The sequence below is a fragment of the Pan paniscus genome, chromosome 16, assembly GCF_029289425.2.
Source record: "Pan paniscus chromosome 16, NHGRI_mPanPan1-v2.0_pri, whole genome shotgun sequence".
NCBI lineage: Eukaryota > Metazoa > Chordata > Mammalia > Primates > Hominidae > Pan > Pan paniscus.
Window position 1 is genome coordinate 64,502,204 of NC_073265.2, and position 19,847 is coordinate 64,522,050.

General features: G+C 46.2%; 1 protein-coding gene across 1 annotated transcript; it reads right to left on the reverse strand.

Annotated features, from left to right (window-relative positions):
• Positions 1–1,052: 1,052 nt before the first annotated feature.
• Positions 1,053–2,098, reverse strand: LOC117976065 (putative GED domain-containing protein DNM1P34). The gene is made up of 2 exons (XM_034939184.2): positions 1,892–2,098; positions 1,053–1,154 (listed from the first exon to the last, which is right to left on the reverse strand). Exons 1-2 carry the CDS (start codon positions 2,096–2,098, stop codon positions 1,053–1,055), a joined length of 309 nt encoding a protein of 102 aa, XP_034795075.1.
• Between the last annotated feature and the right edge of the window lie 17,749 nt (positions 2,099–19,847).

Consider the following 19,847-nt stretch of genomic DNA (forward strand, 5'->3'; position numbering starts at 1 on the left):
GCCCAGGGCCACCTCTCGCCTTGGGGAGCCCCACCCAACAGCCACCAGGCCTGATAGAAAAGGAACACTGCTTGACCCAGGATGGTGAAGCTAAAAGGGATGGCTGGACTGGAGTGAGTGCCAGAGGCCCCTCTGGGTCATCAGAAAGCCCAGGACCCTCTGAAAGGACCCTGGGGGAGGCAGGAAGGGCATATGCCACTGGCCATAGACTTATAAGTCTAAGGGGGGAGCCTCAGCTGGTTGTGGGGGCCTGCAGGTGGCATAGGTGAGCCTGGGCCCCTCCTGCTGGGAAGAGCAGAAGAGGGAGAGTCTGTGGCAGGGGAGGTGGGTGGGCTTGCTAGGTGGAGCTCAGCTGGGCCAGCAGGGACTGTGGTCCCCTTGGCTGAATACCACAGGTGACCCCTAAGAGCAACAGGCCAAGGTGCATGAGCCCGCTGGCTGGTGGTAGTGTTTCAGCAGGGGCCAGGGACCCTGCCTTCAGTCACAGGCTAGCAGCTATGATGGTACCTGGGAGGGAGGGAAGGGGCTGTGTGTTCCTGCCCAGCCTGTGAGGTGTGTTGTGGGATGACCATGTGTTTGGGACTCTCAAGATTTTATCCAGGATCACCACTGGATTGCCAACAGATAGAGGAGGTGGGACCCTGACTATCACCCCTGCTCTGCAGTGGATTTGGCTCTCGGCACTCCCAGACTGGGAACTGGATACCCTGCCCTGGCAGCATGACTCAGACTGCACGACAGTTATGTTGTGCCCAGGTGACATTCCTAGGCCTCTGACCGCCTCAGAGTCCAGCCCCACACACAACGCCCTCCACATTCCCAGCCCCTACACCATAAACCATGAGTTCTCTGCCCTCTCCGAGGACTCTAGAGAGCACCCACATCTGCCAACTTGGGCATGGAGCCTGTTCCAAGAGCCCACAGTCTTAGCCATGGAGGCTAGGGGGGCTTTGGGGCCGTGGGGGCCAGCCCTGGTACCTGCATCCAGCTAGGATGCTCTGCACCTGCAGTCAGGAGTTGTCCATGGGCCCCCGTGGGCGTGCTGATTGTGTTCATGACCGCTGTGCCTGCTCTGCTGACTCCTCCATCAGCATGTTCGTATCCCCATGCAAGTACAGGTTGGCCAGCAGCTCCGAGAAGATAAACTCCTTGTTCTGAGAGTGGGCAAAGAGGGAAAGAGGTTGGGACCTGATGCCTGTGCCACCCTGGCCACGCCGCCAGGCCCTGCTGGGACTGTGCACTGGACTTGGAGCCCCGGGTATGGCTTTTCAGATGCGGCTTCTACACCACTTAGACTCGAAGACCCACCTCCCCACCGCTTTTTCTCACTCAGATGGGGACACTGAGGTCCAGAGGAAAAGTCACCTGTCCAAGGACACAGATCTGGGAGGGGACCCAGGACCTATCATGCCACCAGGACACCTGTCTACTCAGTTTTTAATTTTTGGAGATAGGATCTCGCTCTGTCACCAGGCTGGAGTACAGTGGGTGAGATCACTGCTCACTGCAGCCTCAACCTCCTTGGCTCAAAGTGATCCTCCAAGGTTAGCCTGTTGAGTAGCTAGGACTACAGGCACGTGCCACCACCAGGCCCAGCTATTTTAAAAATTTTTTTGTAGAGACCAGGTCTCACTATGTTGCCCAGGCTGGTCTCAAACTCCTGGGCTCAAGCGATCCTTCTGCCTTGGCCTCCCAAAGTGCTGGGATTACAGGCATGGGCCACTGTGCCCAGTCCCACGTTATAGTTCTATGGGACAGCTCTGGTCTGGACCGTGCCCCTCTCCCTGGACCTGGTCCCATAGGGCTTGTTGTCATCTCTGGCAGGCCAACATGGCCACCTGCATCCCCAGTGCCACAGGAGCCCCCTGCCCCCATGAGGCGGTGCATGCACGTTGTTGATCATGAGGTGCACGATGGTCTTGGGCACGAGACCAACCATGAGGTCCCACACGGTCTTGTTGACAATGGTCACATAGGAGTCCACCAGGCTCTGGGTGGTCTCCATTTGCCACTCCAGCTGTGGGACCATGGAGTGCATGAAGCTGTCGGAGACATTCTCCTCGGCCTTGCTGGCCTGCTGTGGAGAGCACGAGGGCATCAGGGCGGCCAGGCCATGCAGCCAGGCTCCAGGCATCCCCAGGATCTCAGCCCCTCCAAGGGTACCTGGAACATTGAGGCACAGGGAGAAGCAACTGGCCAGATCACACACCCAGCTCCCCACACGATCTAGAGGGTTTCAGGTCTCGGCCTCTCAGGACCCCAGACTCTCCCAATTCAGCCTCGTCTTAGTTCTGACTCTAGTACCCAGAATTTGCCTCCATTTCCCAATCCAGAAATTGGAAAAGAACATCTCCAGGTCCCTCACTTGAAGACATGGCCAGAGGTGGTGCCATGCTACAGACACCTGGCAGGAGGTGGGAAGGGCATACTCACTTTCCCCTTGTCCTGGGAGGCCCACACACCAACATTGCCGCCACCGCTGCCACCTGGGATCACAGCCAAAGTAGACACACACAGGAAAAGGGGAAGGGTTGAGTGAACCTGGGACACTGCACCCCAACTTTAATGTGTTGATGAATTCAATCTGCTAATATTTTGTGGAGGATTTTTGCATCAATATTCATCAGTGATATTGGCCTGTAGTTCTCTGTTTTGGATGTATCTTTGGTTTTGGTATCAGGGTAATACTAGCCTTGTAGAATGAGTTTGGAATAGTTGGGTAAGGCCTCTAGTTTTGGAATAGTTTGGGTAAGGTTGGTATTAGTTCTTCTTTAAATGTTTGGTAGAATTCAGCAGTGAAGCACCAGGTCCCAGGCTTTTCTTTGCTGGGAGACTTTTTATTACCGCTTTGATCTCATTATTTCTTATTGGTCTGTTCAGGTTTTGGATTTCATCACGGTTCAATCTTGGCAGGCTGGATGTGTCTAGAAATGTGTCCATTTTTAGTAGGTTTTCCTATTTCTTTGCATACATTGCTTATAACAGCCACTAGTGAGCCTGTGAATTTTTGCGGTATCAGTTGTAATTTTCCTTTTTCATCTTTGATTTTATTCACTTGTGTCTTCTTTTTGTCTTAGTCTTACTTAGGCTAAAAGTTTGTCAACATTGTTTCTCTCTTCCAAAACCCAACTTTTCATTTCATTGGTGCTTTTTATTGTTTTCTTCATTTCAATTCCATTTATTTCTGCTCTGATCTTTATTATTTTTCTTCTACTAATTTTGGGTTTGCTTTGCTCTTGCTTCTCTATTTCTTTAAGATGCATTGTTAGGTTGATTATTTGATGCTTTTCTACTTTTAAAAAGTAGGTGTTTATAGCCGTAAATTTCCCTCTTAGTACTGCTTTTGTCGTATCCCATAGGTTCTGGCATGTTGTGTTTCCATTATCATTTAAGAAATGTTCCAATTTCCTTCTTAATTTCTTCACTGACCCAGAGCATATTATTTAATCTCCATGAGTTTGTATAGTTTCCAACATTTCTTGTTACTAACTTCTAGTTTTATTCCATTGTGATCAGAGAAGATGTTTGATATTATTTCATTTTTTTCTAATGTTTTAAGATGTGTCGTGTGACCTAAGATATGGTGTGTCCTTGAGAATGATCCATGTGCTGAGGAAAAAAATGTGTATTCTGTAGCCCAAGGGAGAAGACACCTGCCCCCACCCTGCTGCAACACACAGCGCTCTGCTCAGGGATGGGGCAGTGGTGTGCTGTTGTTACACAAGGGGCTCTCTGTCGGGGAGGGAACAGAAGTCTGTTCTGTAGTGTTTGCCATTTTCGGTGGTGCAAATATTCCATGGCTGATTTCAAACTGCCACCGTCTTCTCAGCCTGGGCTTGTTTGTACCCACCCTTGGGAAGGCTTTCCAGGTATTTGAAAGGATGTGAGTGTTGTGATCTCAACTGTATCTTTATTAGGGGACACTCCAAGCCAAGTTACGCTAAAGTTCTTGCAGACTCAGAGGAACTGCCCTGATGGTCTTGGATAAGATCTAGAAGAATTGTCTGGGCTATCAGGTATTAGAGACTCTTATTCTGTACCTGTAATTTTTCTCCAAAAAAAACAGTCTGTCTATCTGTCTGTCTGTCTGTCTGTCTCTCTCTCTCTCTTCCTACCTCCCTGCCTCCCTTTCTCTCTCTGCTGGGTCACTTGGAGCTGGGGTGGACTGATACAACATCCCTATGGCCACCACCACTGGGACTGCACTGGGTCAGACCTAAAGCTTGAGTAAGCTCAAGGCCCACTGTCAACACTACCTGGCTATCGCCTATGCTAAGATTCAGATTATTCACAAAATGCTCCCAAGTGAAGAAAATACTTTAACCACATGAAGTATCATGCTACACAATATGGTGTGGTGGTGAAGGGTGCAGGCTCTAAAACCGGAAAACACGGGTTCAAGTCCTGGCCCTACCACCTTGGCAAGGTTACATGGTCTCTCTGTGCCTCCATTTCCCCATCTAAAATGTGGGGATGACAATAATAGTGTCTATCTCACAGAGCTGTTTTGAGGAAAATAATATATGTAAAGCACTGTGAACAGCAGTTAGTGCTATATAAGTGTTTGCTCTAGTTATTTTAACATTTCAGATGATAAATATCTACCCTGTTATTCAGATGACAAGCGTCCCTAAGCTGATAACATGATGAAGAGCTTTCGGGTTTCTTAATTTCCATCAGTTTTGTGAGGGAAAAAATACCACATGAAGAAGAGCAACTGAAGCAGGCGTGAGGAGGAAACTTGACTTAAGATTGGGGGGCTTGGGGTTATTAGGCTTTCATCTTCTAAAATGTCCTAAGCTCCATTGATAAGAAGACGCTTAATATCAATCCAGCTAAAAAGGAACAATAGACCCCACAAGACACTGAGTTAGAGACAAAAATAGCAGGGTAATAAATGAAATATGGAAAACTACACAACCAGGAAAATAAACAACTACCAGTACCCAAAACGTGGCTAAATCTCACAGGATTATATTGAATGAAAGAAGCCAGCCACAAACGCGCACATACTGAATGATCCCATTTATATGAAGTTCAAGAACAGGCGAAACTAATTCATGGTGACAGAGGTCAGGATCCTGGTTAACTTTGAGGGGACAGCAACTGAGAAAGGGCAAGAGGGAGCCCTCTGTATTGATGGGAACATTCTGTATCTTGAGCTGAGTGGTGGTTACATGAAAGTGCACATATGTAAATACTATGGAGTTGGCCAGGTGCAGTGGCTCACACCTGTAATCCCAGCAGTTGGGGAGGCTGAGGCAGGCAGATTACTTGAGGTCAGGAGTTCAAGTATAGCCTGGCCAACATGGTGAAACCCCATCTCTACTACAATACAAAAATTACCCAGACGTGGTGGTAGGTGCCTGTAATGCCAGCTACTCAGGAGGCTGAGGCAGGAGAATTGCTTGAATGCAAGAGGCGGAGTTTTCACTGAGCCAAGATCGAGTCACTGCACTCCAGTCTGGGCAACAGAGAGAGACTCCATCTCAAAAACAAAAAAAACATGGAGTTGTAACTTAAGGTATATGCACTTCACCGTATGTAAGATACTGTCTTAGTCCATTTGTGCTGCTATAACAAAATATATGAGACTGGGTAATAGGTAAAGAATAAAAATTTATTTCTCACAGTTCTGGTAGCTGGGAAGTCCAAGATCAAGGTGCCGGCAGGTTTGTAGTCTAGCGAGGGCTGCTCTCTGCTTCTAAGACGCCACCTTGAACACTATGTCCTAACATAATGGAAAAGATAGAAAAACAAAAGAAGAAAACCGAGCTAGGTAGCTCCCTCAAGCCCTTTCATAAGGTCACTAATCCCATTCACGAGGGGGCTCCTCCCTTACAGCTTAGTCATCTCCTAAACACTTCACCTCTTAATGCTATCACATTGGGGTTTCAGTTCCAATATGAATTTTAAAGGAGACACAATCATTCCAACCATAGCAAATATACTCTACTAAAAAGAAAAAAAGGAAAATCTTGTCTCTAAACATAATATTTTAAGAGTTTACATATTTACAGCTCAATTTTCTGCTTGCTTACATACATATTTGTGACCATGAGTGTCATTATTAGCTGAGAAAAGTTTCAGTAAATTAAATTTTTTTCTCACATTATCTATTAATACCTTATTCAGATAAAACCAAATTTCTAACCTAGATTTTAGGTTGAGACAGAAACCCATAGTCGTTTGTTGCAATGTGAGAATGACAGAGAGAGAGATTAACTAGCAGGATCCAACTATAAAAATAAATTTAAGGGAACAGTTCTCTACTAATGACTCCCCCAGACAAATCATTACTTGGATAGCAATGAATCAACTAAAAATGGAAGTGAGAACAGTTCGAGTCCTTTTTGCAATGGATGGATGTTTATGAGACTATTAAGTGAAGAGGTTCACAAACAAGGGGATAAATGGCATGGTAATTTGGAGTTGAATGGAGTAATCTTGGAAATATAAAAATCGCGCTTAATGGGACTTGTCTACTTGCAATTCAATAAGCCAACATACGTAAATTCAAACAGACGATGGACATGAACACTCAGAACAAAATTACAGAAACAGGGCTGGGTGCGGTGGCTCACGCCTGTAATCCCAGCACTTTGGGAGGCTGAGGCGGTTGGAGAGGTCAGGAGCTTCTGACGAGCCTGGCCAAAGTGGTGAAATCCCGTCTCTGCTAAAAATACAAAAATTAGCCAGGCGTGGTGGCGGGCACCTGTAGTCCCAGCTACTCGGGAGGCTGAGGCAGGAGAATTGCTTGAACCCAGGAGGCCGAAGTTGCAGTGAGCTGAGATTGCACCACTGCACTCTAGCCTGGGCGGCCAAGGTGAGACTCCGTCTTAAAAAAAAAAAAAGAAAAAAGAAAAAAGAAAAAAAAAATTAGCCAGGCGAGGTGATGGGCGCCTATAGTACCAGCTACTTGGGAGGCTGAGGAAGGAGGATCACTCGAACCCAGAAGGCGGAGGTTGCAGTGAGCCGAGATTGCGCCACTGCACTGCAGCCTGGGTGACAGAGCGAGACTCCGTCTCAAAAAAAAAAAAAAAAAAAAAATTACAGGAATAAATTTAGCAAAGAGGCACCAAAGTTAAGGTAAGGCCCACTGTTCCACCTCTGACGTCTTTAATTCTTGAGTCATGGGGATGGCAAGCCAGGAACAGAGTCTTCTGACTGGAAGCTAAAACCAGCCTTTGAGGTGGGTTCAGAGAGACTGTTCAGACTAAAGATGAGAAAATGTTCAGACTAAACATGGTCGAAAATATCCCGAAGGCAAGGGCATTTTCAAAGACAGTGGTGCTTCGAGAAAGAGAATGCTGTGTGTTTAAAAACAATTAAAAGAATGGAAACAAGGAAGAAAAATTGACCAGAGGGTAGGGTGACCATATGCTCTGGTTTGCAAGGTCCAGCTAAGGTTATGTCTGCTGTCCTGGTGCAATTATGATAGTGCCCCCTTTCACTCTGAAGTGTCTGGATTTGGATGATAAAGCATATGATCACCCTACCAAAGACAGGAAGTTAGCCAGAAGACCCATGTGTCCATTTTAAACAGTATGGACTGATCCACAGCCAGGCTCGTGCCACTTCCCAGCTGAGCGGTGTGCGCCACCTCTGCCTCGCCCTGTTCCGCCCTGCCCGGGTTTCCAGGAAGGCTGGAGCTGAACCCTCGGCTCCCGCGCTGCTCTGGTGCCACCTGCAGGTTGTGTGGGGGAACTGCTTCTCCCCACCCCGAACCTGGACAGCCTTGGACTTGGCAAAAAGACCTTCAGGTGCTGTTCCCCACATCTCTTGTCTTTCCGCTAACATTTTAGGATAGTGAGGAAGCAAAAGAGCTTGAGCTTACTAAACTCCTACTGCGTACTGGGCACAGAGTGGGCACTTTTCTCTCCAGCCTCGCAATTGATGGGAAATAGGTGATTGTACAACTAGGATACAGGATCGGAGTGGGCTAGCGACGTGCTCACAGTCTCTCAGCTGAAACTGGAACCCAGGGGTCTTTGACTCTAAAGCTAGTGCTCTTTTTGGGTCTCCAGCTTGAGCAATAGTTGCAAAATGCAAAGAGCACCATGAAAATCTAATACTGATCCACATAAGACCGTATTGCAAACAGAAACATGCAGTGTCTTCGTGGGAGTGATGGCGAGGTGGGGAGATTATCTCAGTTCTATGTAACCTGGGAACTCTCCAAGGAAAATGAATGAAGCATGACCGAGTGCAATTTGTCTGATAAAATCTGTCAGAACGTGGGGCCTTGTGGGTCCTGAGTGAAGGCAAGAACCCATGGTGCTGGACATTTGCTAAGGTGTTCTTTATAAAATCACTCAGGGCCTCAGTGCCTCCACCTTCTTCATGACCCCAGGCAGTTTCCCCATCTGTCTTCATCCTACTGCCTGGCACACTATCCATCAAACTGTTTTTAGAGTTATGTCTTGATAAAATAAAAATCATGGTGGGAGTCATTTACACCCTAGTGAGAGTCATCTAAGATTCCCTTATCTTCTCAGACCTTTTAGCTGAAGTTGGTTATGAGAGAGGATGGGGAGGGGGAAAAGGGTCGGGGCAAGCACTTGGAACTTGCACTGTTTCTTGCCAACGCCCTGGCACAGTGTGAATATGTCCATCTAAATGGAGAGCTCTATGCATGTTCCTCTCTATTCCCTTTGTCACCAATACCAATTCCCAAGGCAGAGCCCTGGGAGGGCTGGCCTGAAGGACCTGGAGGTAATAGAAAACGCTTGGCTTTGGGTTTCAGGTCAAGCTCTGCCAGTAACTTGCTGTGTAACATCAGACAAGTCAGTTCACCTCTCTGCACTTCAGCGACCTCATCTGTAAAAGGCTGGTTTGGACTAGATCATTAATTTTCTTAAGTTTTGCAGTTGTTTTTTATTTTAACAGTATATTCAATTCCTCCCCTATCTTTATTAAAGTATAATTGACAAATAAAAATTGTGTATGTTGACAGTGTTCAATGTGATACATGAACATACATTGTGAAATGATTAAAATGAGTTAATTAACACTTTAATCACCTCACATACTTTTTTTTGTGGTAAGAACATTTAAGATGTATTTACTTAGAAATAGTGTTTACTAGAGGTGAGGAAGGGTAAGGGGGAGAAAGTAGCCAAAGGTTGGCTAACAGGTTAACAGATACAAGAGTACATGGCTGAGTGCAGTGGCTCATGCCTGTAATCCTAGCACTTTGGGAGGCTCACTTGAGCCCAGGAGTTTGAGACCAGGCTGGACAACATAGGAGATCCAATCTCTACAAAAAAATTAGAAATTAGCCAGGCATGTTGGTGCATGCCTGTGGTCCCAGCTACTCTGGAGACTGAGGTAGGAGGATCACTTGGGCCCAAGAGGTCAAGGCTGCAGTGAGTTGTGATTGCACCACTTCATTCCAGCCTAGGGAGCAGAGTGACACCCTGTCTGGGGAAGAAAAACAAAACAAAACAAAAACAAAGAGTACAGCCAGATGGGAGGAATAGTTCTAGTGTCTTTAGCACTATAGGGTAACTATAATTCATGACAATTTATTATATATTTTTAAATAGCTAGAAGAGTGGATTTTGAATGCCCCCAGAACAAAGAAATGATAAATGTTTGAGGTGGTGGAGATGCTAATTATGATTTGATCATTACACATTGTATATATGTATAAAAATATTATACTGTATCCCATAAGTATATACAATTATGTGTTGATTAAAAATAATAAAAGCAGGCCGGGCATGGTGGCTCACGCCTGTAATCCCATCACTTTGGGAGGCCAAGGCAGGAAATCGAGACCATCCTGGCTAACATGGTGAAACCCCATCTGTACTAAAAATACAAAAAATTAGCCGGGCGTGGTGGCGCGTGCCTGTAGTCCCAGCTACTCGGGAGGCTGAGGCAGGAGAATCACTTGAGCCTGGGAGGCAGACGTTACAGTGAGCTGAGATTGTGCCACTGCACTCCAGCCTGGGTGAGAGAGCAAGACTCTGTCTCAAATAATAATAATAATAATAATAAAAGCAAAAAATCTACTCTTAGTAATTTTCAAGTATACATTATTAACTATAGTCATCATGCTGTACAACAGATCTCCAGAACTTACAACATTATATTTAATTCTGATCAAACTACTAGTTACACAGAAGTAACAACAAAATGATATCTGTTGCAAGAAATCCTCAGTAAAACAAGAAAAGAAGAAAAAAAGAACAAAATGGTAACGAAAGGCTTATATCAAAAAGCATTTCCTCTGCCCTTTCCTTTCTTGCCTTTGAGTCCTAATTCCTATAGGTCATCACTTTAAACTCATTTTGCGACTTCCCCTGGTATGTTATCGTCATATTTCTAAAGAATGTTTATGTTGCTATTTCTTGATTTGTTTTCTTCAGTATCTGTCAGTTCCTGGTATAGCTCAGTATAGGGCTTACCTTCCTATGAGGTCTTAATTTCCTTGCCTCCATTTCACTAATTTGACTGGATCACAATCGCATGAAATCAAAAGCATTTACATTCTTGTAGCCATCTAAATATTGTCCCTAACCCAAGTCCCGCACTGAAATTGTTTCATCTCTTTCCTTTCTTCCCCTGGAGTTAATAATTGCTTCAGATTATTATCCCTCATTTGCTTTTTTTTTAACCAATTACCTACCTATTTTTTCAGATGCTCCAACCAATCTATCAAATGCCTAGTGATAATTATCCAAAAACTAAGATACACTGGATACTCTATCAGCCCCATTATTTTCCTGCAGGCTTCCCTCTCTCCCTTGCCCTCCATCCTTCTGCTCCAAACTGGACTCGGCTCTCAGCCCATGGCACGGCTGGCATTCTGACATGTCTCGGCACCATCATGTGAATTTTCTTGCTGCCTCTTCTGTGTGCATCTCCTGTTCCCTGATTTACTCTCTCATTGTGTTGCAGTACATCTTCCAGTGGCTTCCCGAGAAAGAGTGAATGGAAGCCAAACTTTCTGACCCTCACACATTTTAGAATGTCATTGTTCTACCCCAACTCCTGATTACTAGTTTGGCTGGAAGTAATGCTCTAATTTAAGTGTAACTTCTCCTCACATTGGGAAACATTGCTCTATTATTTTCTAGTTCCCAGTGTTGTTGGGAAGAAGTCCGTGTCATGCAGAGTCTCGGCTCTTAACTTATGACCTGTCTTTTCTCTCTGGAAGATTTTAGGATTTTCTCTCTATCCTTAGTTTTCTGGAATTTCCTAATGATGTGCCTTGCTGTAGGTCTTTCTTCATTCACTGTGCTAGTCACCTGATAGACTCTTTTGAACTAGAAAATTATGTCCTTCTATTGCGGGAAGCCACCAGCAGGTTCGTGTGAGCTGGGTAATCACATTCTTTTCTTCCAAGGACGGAGGTATCAAGGCCCTGGGAACCTTATAAGTGGATGTGGGGAAAGGGGGCCTGAGGTGAATCCAACAAAGCTGCAGCACCCACTGAGCTCATGTCCCAGGGCTAGGCTCTGCCTGAGGACAGGAGACATGAGTGAGACCCACTTCCTGCCCAGTCCCATGGTGGGGCTCAGGAGACACATGGTCCAGGAGGCCCCCAGCCCCAGCTACATTTACATGCACCTACCTGTATGCAGCGATCAGTGAGCCACAGGACAACTTAGGGGAAGGGGCAGCTCCAGAGTGCAGGATAGGAGGCAAGTAAATAATCATGGGGTGGGGAGTGGCCTTATGGGGAAGGGGCAAAGGCAGGGCTGTGTGTGTGTGGTGTATTGGGGGAAATGGGGAGAACATTTTGTCTGCCCCCTTTTCTGACCACTGCACCCCTTTTATCATGAATAGTTTTTCTTCCCATCATGGACTGAGTGTCTCTGTCTCCTCCAAATTCATATGTTGAAGCCCTAACCCTCTGTATGGCTGTATTTGGAGATGAGGCCTCTCAGGAAGTCATTAAGGTTAAATGAGGTCCTAAGGGTGGGGCCCTGATTCAGTAGGATTAGTGTCCTTATAAGACGAGACACCAGAGAGTGCACTCACTCTCTCTCTGCACAAATACAAAGAAGAGGTCACGTGAGCACACAATATGGCAGCCACCTATGGGCCAAGAGAAGAGGCCTCAGAATGAAACCTACCTTGCTGGCACTTTGGTCTTGGATTTCCCAGCCTCCAGAACTGTGAGAAATAAATGTCTGTGGTTTAAGCCACCCAGTCTGTGGTATTTTGGCATGGCACCCTGAACTGACTAATACATCTCCCCACCCTACTTCAACCACATGACACTAGAGGGCTTGGCAGTTTTAGAGTCCCAGCTACTCAGCCAACCCAGACCAGACCAAGCAGAAACTTTCTTCTGGAATTTTCTGAATAGGAACTAATAGAGGGGAGCCCCATCCTTTCCTGGGGGGCAAAGCCAGTAAGACAGAAGCCTCATGCTGCCAACAGCCTGACTCTAACCTCGTGGGGAGAGTTGCTCTGAGAGCACAAAACTGATCTGCAGACTGAGGTGGAGACAGAGACAAGGAAAGGAGCCTGCAAATCCTAACAGCGCTGGTGATTCTGAGTCCAGGTATTCCTGAGGCCCAGCTGTTCCCTGTCCTGCCCATGGCTAACTTACTGACCAATGAGCTTCCCTTCTTGCCTAAGCCAACTCGAGTGAATTTTCTGTCACGCACATCCAAAGAGCCCTGGCTGCAATGGCAGGGCATGGCAGGGCTGGGCTGGCTGGAGCAGAGGACGGTGTGGGTGGAATCAGCAGTGACAGGCACACAGGAAGTGCAGGTATCGAGTGGCCTCCATGAGGTCTTCCTCCAGCCCCGACTGTGAGCAAGGCTGGGCTCATACGCTCAGTAGGTCAGAGTGAGGGATTTGGTCAGAGGTGCCATGCTCAGGGCCATCTTTCTATGAGCCAGACTCTATGTCATCAAAAGCTTTGCCATCAGAGATAGTTTTAGTCACATCTTGGGTTCACTTGATCAATTGCTGTTCTCCTGCTTTCAGGATCTTTACACTAGGCTGCCCCATGTGGGTGTTAGGAAGCCATAGGAATCCTGACTAAAAACCCAGACCACAAAAAGTGCTTCCACCAGCCTGCCCAGGGCTCCAGAGGGCAGGACCGATGGGTGGTGGGGTGGGCCACGCCTGGGCAGTCGTGGCATGTACACCACTCTTGATCTGTCTTCTGGAACTTTTCACTCCTCCAGTTTGGGTCCCGGTGGGGCACACGTGGGAAAGACCATGAATGCCCATGTCTCTGACTAGTTTCCCCATCAGAAGTGGACATTGCACCAAGCACCCTCCTCCATTAAAACTGGACAGACTAAGGACCACTTTCCCAATGGATGGATCTTCTTGGTCCATCTCATGCTCCCAACAGAGCTCCCTCCCTGGGATGGGAATGCGCCATGCCAGGAGAGCCCTCTTGACCCAGCCTCCAGCCAAAGCCAGTCCCCCTGCCAAGCAGGCCCTAGAGTTACACTGGAGGGGGACAGGCCTCACCTGGAAATTTCTTGCTGAAAATTGTCAGTTTCCCACACAAGTACAGACTGGCAGTTTAATTCAAATTAAAACCAGGAGACTGCTGCTTCAGTCTCGACTGCTTGAAAATTACGTTGTGTAGAGCTTTCATTTGCTGGAAATTGTGCAGCCAGACATTGTGCAGATTGACCCAGTAGCTACAGCAAGTACACACATAGGGCGCCAAGCAAGGACAAGTGTGCACATGTGCGTACGCACACACACACACAGCAGAAAATCTAGAAATAAACTATTTTAATGTCAGCTGTCATGGAAGTTTTGTGTCATTTCCCCAAAAAAATAAATTTTATTTTATGATTTAGTCTTGTTTTTATTTAGAATTACTTAAGGAAAAGGAAACGTGAGTGCAGTGGCTCATACCTGTAATCTCAGCACTTTGGGAGGCTGAGGCAGGAGGATCACTTGAGCCCGGGAGTTCAAGACCAGCCTGGGCAACATGGTGAAACCCGATCTCTATAAAAAATATGAAAATTAGCCAGATGTGGTAGCATGTATCTGTGGTCCCAGCTACCCAGGAGACTGAGGTGGGAGGATCCCTTGGGCCCAGGAGGCAGAGGTTGCAGTGAGCCGAGATCACATCATTGCAGTCTAGCCTGAGTGACAGAGTGAGATCCCATCTCAAAGAGAAAGAAAGAGAAAGAAAGAGAGAAAAAGACAGAGAAAGAGAAGAGAAAAGAAAAAGAAGAGGAAATAAGAGAAAAGAAAGAGAAAGGAAAAGAAAAAGAAGAGAAGAGAAAAGAAATAAGAGAAAAGAAACAAGAGAAGAGAAAAGAGGAGAGAAAAGAGGGGAGGGAGGGGAGAGAAGAGGAGGGGAGAGGAGCAATAGGATCCTGATATCTGGTGTGGGGAAACTTAAATGGATACATCTGAGAATTCTGAACCTCCAGTTTCCACTAAATGTTCTGGTCTAAAAGAAGTAGCCCCCTTTCCCTGCTAAGAGAAGGGCAGCTGCCCCTTGCCGGGAGACTGGGCAAAGAGCCTCCAACAAGGCCTTACAGCAGGATGAGGTGTGTCGTCATTGCTGCCCCACATTGACACCAGGCTATGGTCATTCTTCATCATGGCCCAAGGTCACAAGCACAGTCTGTTCTGGGAGAATGATTTTTTTGCCAAAAATGCAGGAGCTGCCGAGTGTGTACTGGCAGAATCTAGGAGAGGAGGTGAAGGAGTGGGCATAAGGGTGTTGGACCAGGGGGAGACTAAAGGCTGTATACACGAGAATACAGTGACCTGGGAGCACTCTCAGGATTTAATGGCTTGGCAAAGACACCTGGGGCTCCAACACACTGCTGGAGTGGCTCCTTGAAATGTGGACGGAACAGTTGCTGCAGTGAATTAGGAGGAGATTATAGAATTGCATTTGCAAAGCGTCAAAGAAGCCGGAAAGTACAGGGAGGTAGGAATGTTGGAATGGTTCATTATATGCCAGGAGATTCGGAATCCACCACTTGACTGTGTGCCCTTGGAGGGCTCACAGGAACTCCCCTCTCTAGGCTAACAAGGAAGGCACTAGTGAGAAGGGCACCTGAATCTTTGAGCGACTCAGTGGCACTATCCTTGGTAGGCCAGGATCGATAAGAGGAGATGCTGCCATGAGACCAGGCTTCGTGGTGTCAGTGGGAACGGTGGAAGGTGAGAACAGCAGATGCCAGGTGGTGGCCCTTCACCATCATCCACAAGGTGGATGTAATTAACTTAATTGGTAGGAAGGCTAGAGTGACAGCCAGGATGCCTTGACCTCCAGGGAGCTGTTGTATTGGCTACAAACTGATGGCATTCCAGGGGAGAGTTACATAGGCAGTTGACTAGGGTGGTTTTTTCTTTTGTTTTGTTTTTTGAGACAGGATCTTAATCTGTAGCCCAGTCTGGAGTGCAGTGGCACAATCATAGCTCTCTGCAGCCTCAACCTCCTGGGCTCAAGCGATCCTCCCACCTCAGCCTCCCAGGAAGCTGGGATTACAGGCATGCACCACCATGCCTGGCTATTTTTTTTTTCTAATTTTTAGTGAAGATGAGGTCTTGCTATGTTGCCTAGACTGGTCTCAAACTCCTGAGCGCAAGCAATCCTCCTGCTGTGACCTCCCAAATTGTTGGGATTACACATGTGAGCCCTAGGACATTTCCTGATTTGTGTATTCAGGAAAAAACAAGATCTGGCATGCAGAAGGCTGCAACAAAAAATTGCAATTTCCTACCCAGTTTTCAGACTGAGACAATTGAGACCTATAGCTCATGGATTGTAGGGGAGGCTGGGTATTCTTGGAAAAAGATCCTGCAACAACACCACATGGTATTCATTAATTATTCTCCAAAGGGATCTGGGGGTCATTGATGAAAGTAACTGTAGCTGATGAAAAGGGAATACCCAGACTGTTTGAGGGCCATTCATATAGGATTAGAGCTGACCATGCCACCATAAGATCCACAATGCCACCATGTCCCATCCCCAACAAGACTGAGGACATGTGAAGGCTAGGTAATAAATGGATCCCTGGATGAAGAGACCACAGCCCCATCTGGTTGTCATTTCTCTGTCCCTAAATATGCAATTGATATAAGTATGCTTAGAAGCTAACAGAGCCCTCACTTTACTCCCTGACCTGTGGGTATGAGCCACTATAGTAGGAAGAACCTGGGGGAAGTCTCTGCAATTCCCTCTTCCCACTTCCAGGAGCAATGCAGTATTCCAGGTGGAAACACAGAGATTTATCACCTCCCTCAACTGTGACCGCTGCCTTATAATGATAGTATTCTTACATTTCCCCACCTGTCCCTTGTGCCATTCTCATGATCATTTTACTTCCACATGTTATAAACACGACAATATGTTACTACTTTTGCCTCGGTCAATTATTTCTAGACATCACAAAAGGAGAAAATAGGATCTTTTCTATTTATCCATGTATTTATTATGTCAGTGGTCTTCATTCCTTTGTGTAGACTCAAATTTCTACCCAGTGTCATTTTTCTTCTGACCAAAGAACTGCTTTTAACACTTCTCAGAGTGCAGGCCTGCTGGTGATTATCCTGGCTTTTGTTTGTGTGAAAAAGTCTTTGTCTTCATTAAAATTTTTGAAATTTTTTTATTGTTTTTTTTGTTTGTTTGTTTGTTTTTGAGATGAGGCCTCACTATGTTGCCCAGGCTGGTCTCAAACTCTTGGCCTCAGGCAATCCTCCTGCCTCAGCCTCTCAAAGTGCTGGGATGATTACAGGCGTGAGCCACCACCACACCTGGCCTCATTGACTTTTTAAAACTCATTTTAATCCCATATCTGCAGAGTTAACTTTTCATCTCTAGTAATTCTTTTTGTTTTATTTTGACACAAGGTCTCACTATGTGCCCAGGCTGGAGTGCAGTGGCACGAAAACAGCTCACTGCAACCTCAACCTCCTGGATTCAGGTGATCCTCCTGCCTCAGCCTCCTGAGTAGCTGGGACTACAGGTGCATGCCACCATGCCTGGCTAATCTTAAAATTATTTATAGAGATAGGTCTCCCTATGTTGCCCAGGCTGGTCTTGAACTCCTGGGCTCAAGCAATCCTTGTGTCTCAGCCTCCCAAAGTTCTGGGATTACAGGTGTGAGCCACCGCACCCAGTCTGTGTTTGTTTTTTTTTTTCCCAATATATCTTCCATTTCTCTCTTCTCATAATTTTCAGATTTAGATTTTTCTAGCCTTCTTGAACATATGGAGCATATTTATAATATGTTTTTTAATGTCCTTATCTGCTAATTACATCATCTCTGTCATTTCTGGGCCTATTTCCATTGATTTATTTCTCTGCTGGTTATAGGCCATATTATGCCTGTTGTTTTTTGTTTTTTGTTTTTTGTTTTGAGACAGCATCTTACTCTGTCACCCAGGCTGGAGTGCAGTGGTGTGATCTCACCTCACTGCAATCTCCATCTCATGGTTCAAGCAATTCTCATGTCTCAGCCTGCCAAGTAGCTGGGACTACAGTTGCGTACCACCATGCCTGGCTAATTTTTGTATTTTTAGTAGAGACAGGATTTAGCCATATTGGCCAGGCTGGCCTTGAACTCCTGGCCTCATGCAATCTGCCCACCTCGGCCTCCCAAAGTGCTGGGATTACAGGCATGAGCCACTGTGCCTGGCCATTGCCTGGCAATGTTTTATTGACTGGTAGACATTGTTTTTGTGTTGCGACTGCTGGATTTTGTTTTCCTTTAAATAGTGTGGGACTCTGTTCCAGCACTAGTTAAGTTACTTGAAATAAGTTGGATATATCAAGGTTTACTTTCAATCTTTGTTAGGACAGTTTCAGAGAAGCCTTTACTCCAGTGCTCATTTAGCCCCACTATTAAGGCAATACTTTTCTAAAGCTTCTCTTCCATTTCCTAAGTATTATGAGGTGTTTTCATTCTGACTAGTGAGAATATGAATTCTCTCTAGCCTGTTGTGAGCTCTGGGGATTCTTCTGTCTGCTTTCTGGCAGTTCTTTCCCTGGGTACTTTCTTCTCACATATGTCCCTATCAGCCCTTTGCCAAAGGCTTGAGGGCATCTTCCATAGCTCTCCAGAGTTCACGCGCTCTCTTCTCCCACCTCCTCCCTGGTACTCTACCTCACAAATTCTACCGGCCTTGAAGATCTTCCCAAGCTCTGATCTCTGTCTCCTCAATCCACCAAGACCACTGGACTTTAGATTCCCCTCCCTGTGTTGGAGCCTGTAATTGCTTCCGGCAGTAAACCGAGGACACTGTAGGGTTCACCTTCTTTTAGGGATCATAGTTCTGCTCGACCTGTTCTCCGATGTCCGAAAACTATTGTTTTATATATGTTGTTCCATTTTTCTAGTTGTTCAAGGTGGGAGGCAAATCTGGTCCCTGTTATCAATCGTGGCCACATGTAGAGGTTGCAGGATGTTGTTTACATCTGTTTTTGTTTTTGTTTTTGTTTTGAGACAGGCTCTCACTCTGTCGCCCCAAGTGGTGCCCTCTTGCCTCACTGCCACCTTTACTTTGTGGCCTCAAGCGATCCTCCCACCCCAGCCTCCCAAGGTGCTGGGATTACAGGTGTGAGCCACTGCACCTGGCCTAAAATTGTATCTTTCTTATTATCAGTGAAGTTAAACATTTTTCCCTGTGTGTCAGCAGCATTTGGGTTTCTTTTTCTTTGAACTTTCATATTTTTTTTACATTTTTCTTAGAACTGTTGGTCTTTGTCTTCTCTACTTTTAGAATAGAATGAATATGATATTAATCATACTTCGAATTGTGGCCATGATGGAGTACCTGTATTGATGATAGTCTCCCAGCATAAACAACTACAAAGCTGGACAAAGTACATGAAGAAATTGTCTTCAGGCATTGGGCAATAGGCAGTTCCAGGTACAATCTGAGAGAAGGGAATCACATGAAGTGACTGCTACATTTTTCTGGTGGGGAAAGTTTCCAAACCCTCAATGACAGCATGAGGAAGCAGAGTCCAAGCCAAGAGGATCAGTCTTGTTTGGTGGAGGAAACAGGGACTGCCACTCAGGGCTGCTAAAATGTGTGTGGCAGAGTATCAGAAAGGACGGAGTTGCAGAGAAGAAGCCCCAGAAATCTTATAGAGGTTGTTGCAGGTCCTTGGCCAAATCCCAAACAATGAGTGTGCGGATTGAGGCTCTGCAAGGCCCAGCACAGAACAGCCGATGGGGAGCTGAAAGCTAAACAGCGATTTCAGTGGTCACAGACTGATGGAGATACATCTGAATTCTGGCTCAGCCAGAGTCTCCACTCTTGGAATCTCAGATCTTGATGAATATTCCAGACATTCACAGAGGGCCTAGAAGGCCATGCCTTGGGATTAAGGAAGATTCCCTGGGAATAAGGGCAAAACTGAAAAACAGCTCACCCTAACAAAGCCTAAAATGTAGCCTTGACACACATGATCAAGTTAACCCAACAGCAATTTAATTCCCTGCCAAAATAAAACTCAACACTAGAGTAGGATAACATAACCCACATCTCTACAATGAAGGTTCACAACGTCCAACAGCTCAAGAAATACTAGATGTGTGAAAAAAGTGAGAAAATATATCCTAAAATTAAGAGAAAACCAGTCAATATGAACAGACCCACTGTGCATGGTGGCTCACGCCTGTAATCCCAGCACTTTGGGAGGCCAAGGCAAGTAGATCACTTGAGCTCAAGACTTCAAGACCAGCCTGGGCAACATGGCATAACCCCATCTCTACTAAAAATTCAGAAATGAGTTGGGTATGGTGGTGTGCAGGGGCCCATAACCCCCAGGCTGTGGACTGTACCCGTCGGTAACCTGGTAGGAACCAGGCTGCGCAGCAGGAGGTGAGTGGTGGACAGCGAGCATTACTGCCTGAGCTCCGCCCCCCATC

Coding starts and splice junctions, on each gene's coding strand:
- LOC117976065 (XM_034939184.2), bottom strand. CDS start 2,098: ATGCCCTCGTGCTCTCCACAGCAGGCCAGCAAGGCCGAGGAGAATGTC. Junction 1,155..1,891: donor TGCACCTCATGATCAACAAC/GTGCATGCACCG, acceptor GCCCACTCTCAG/AACAAGGAGTTTATCTTCTC.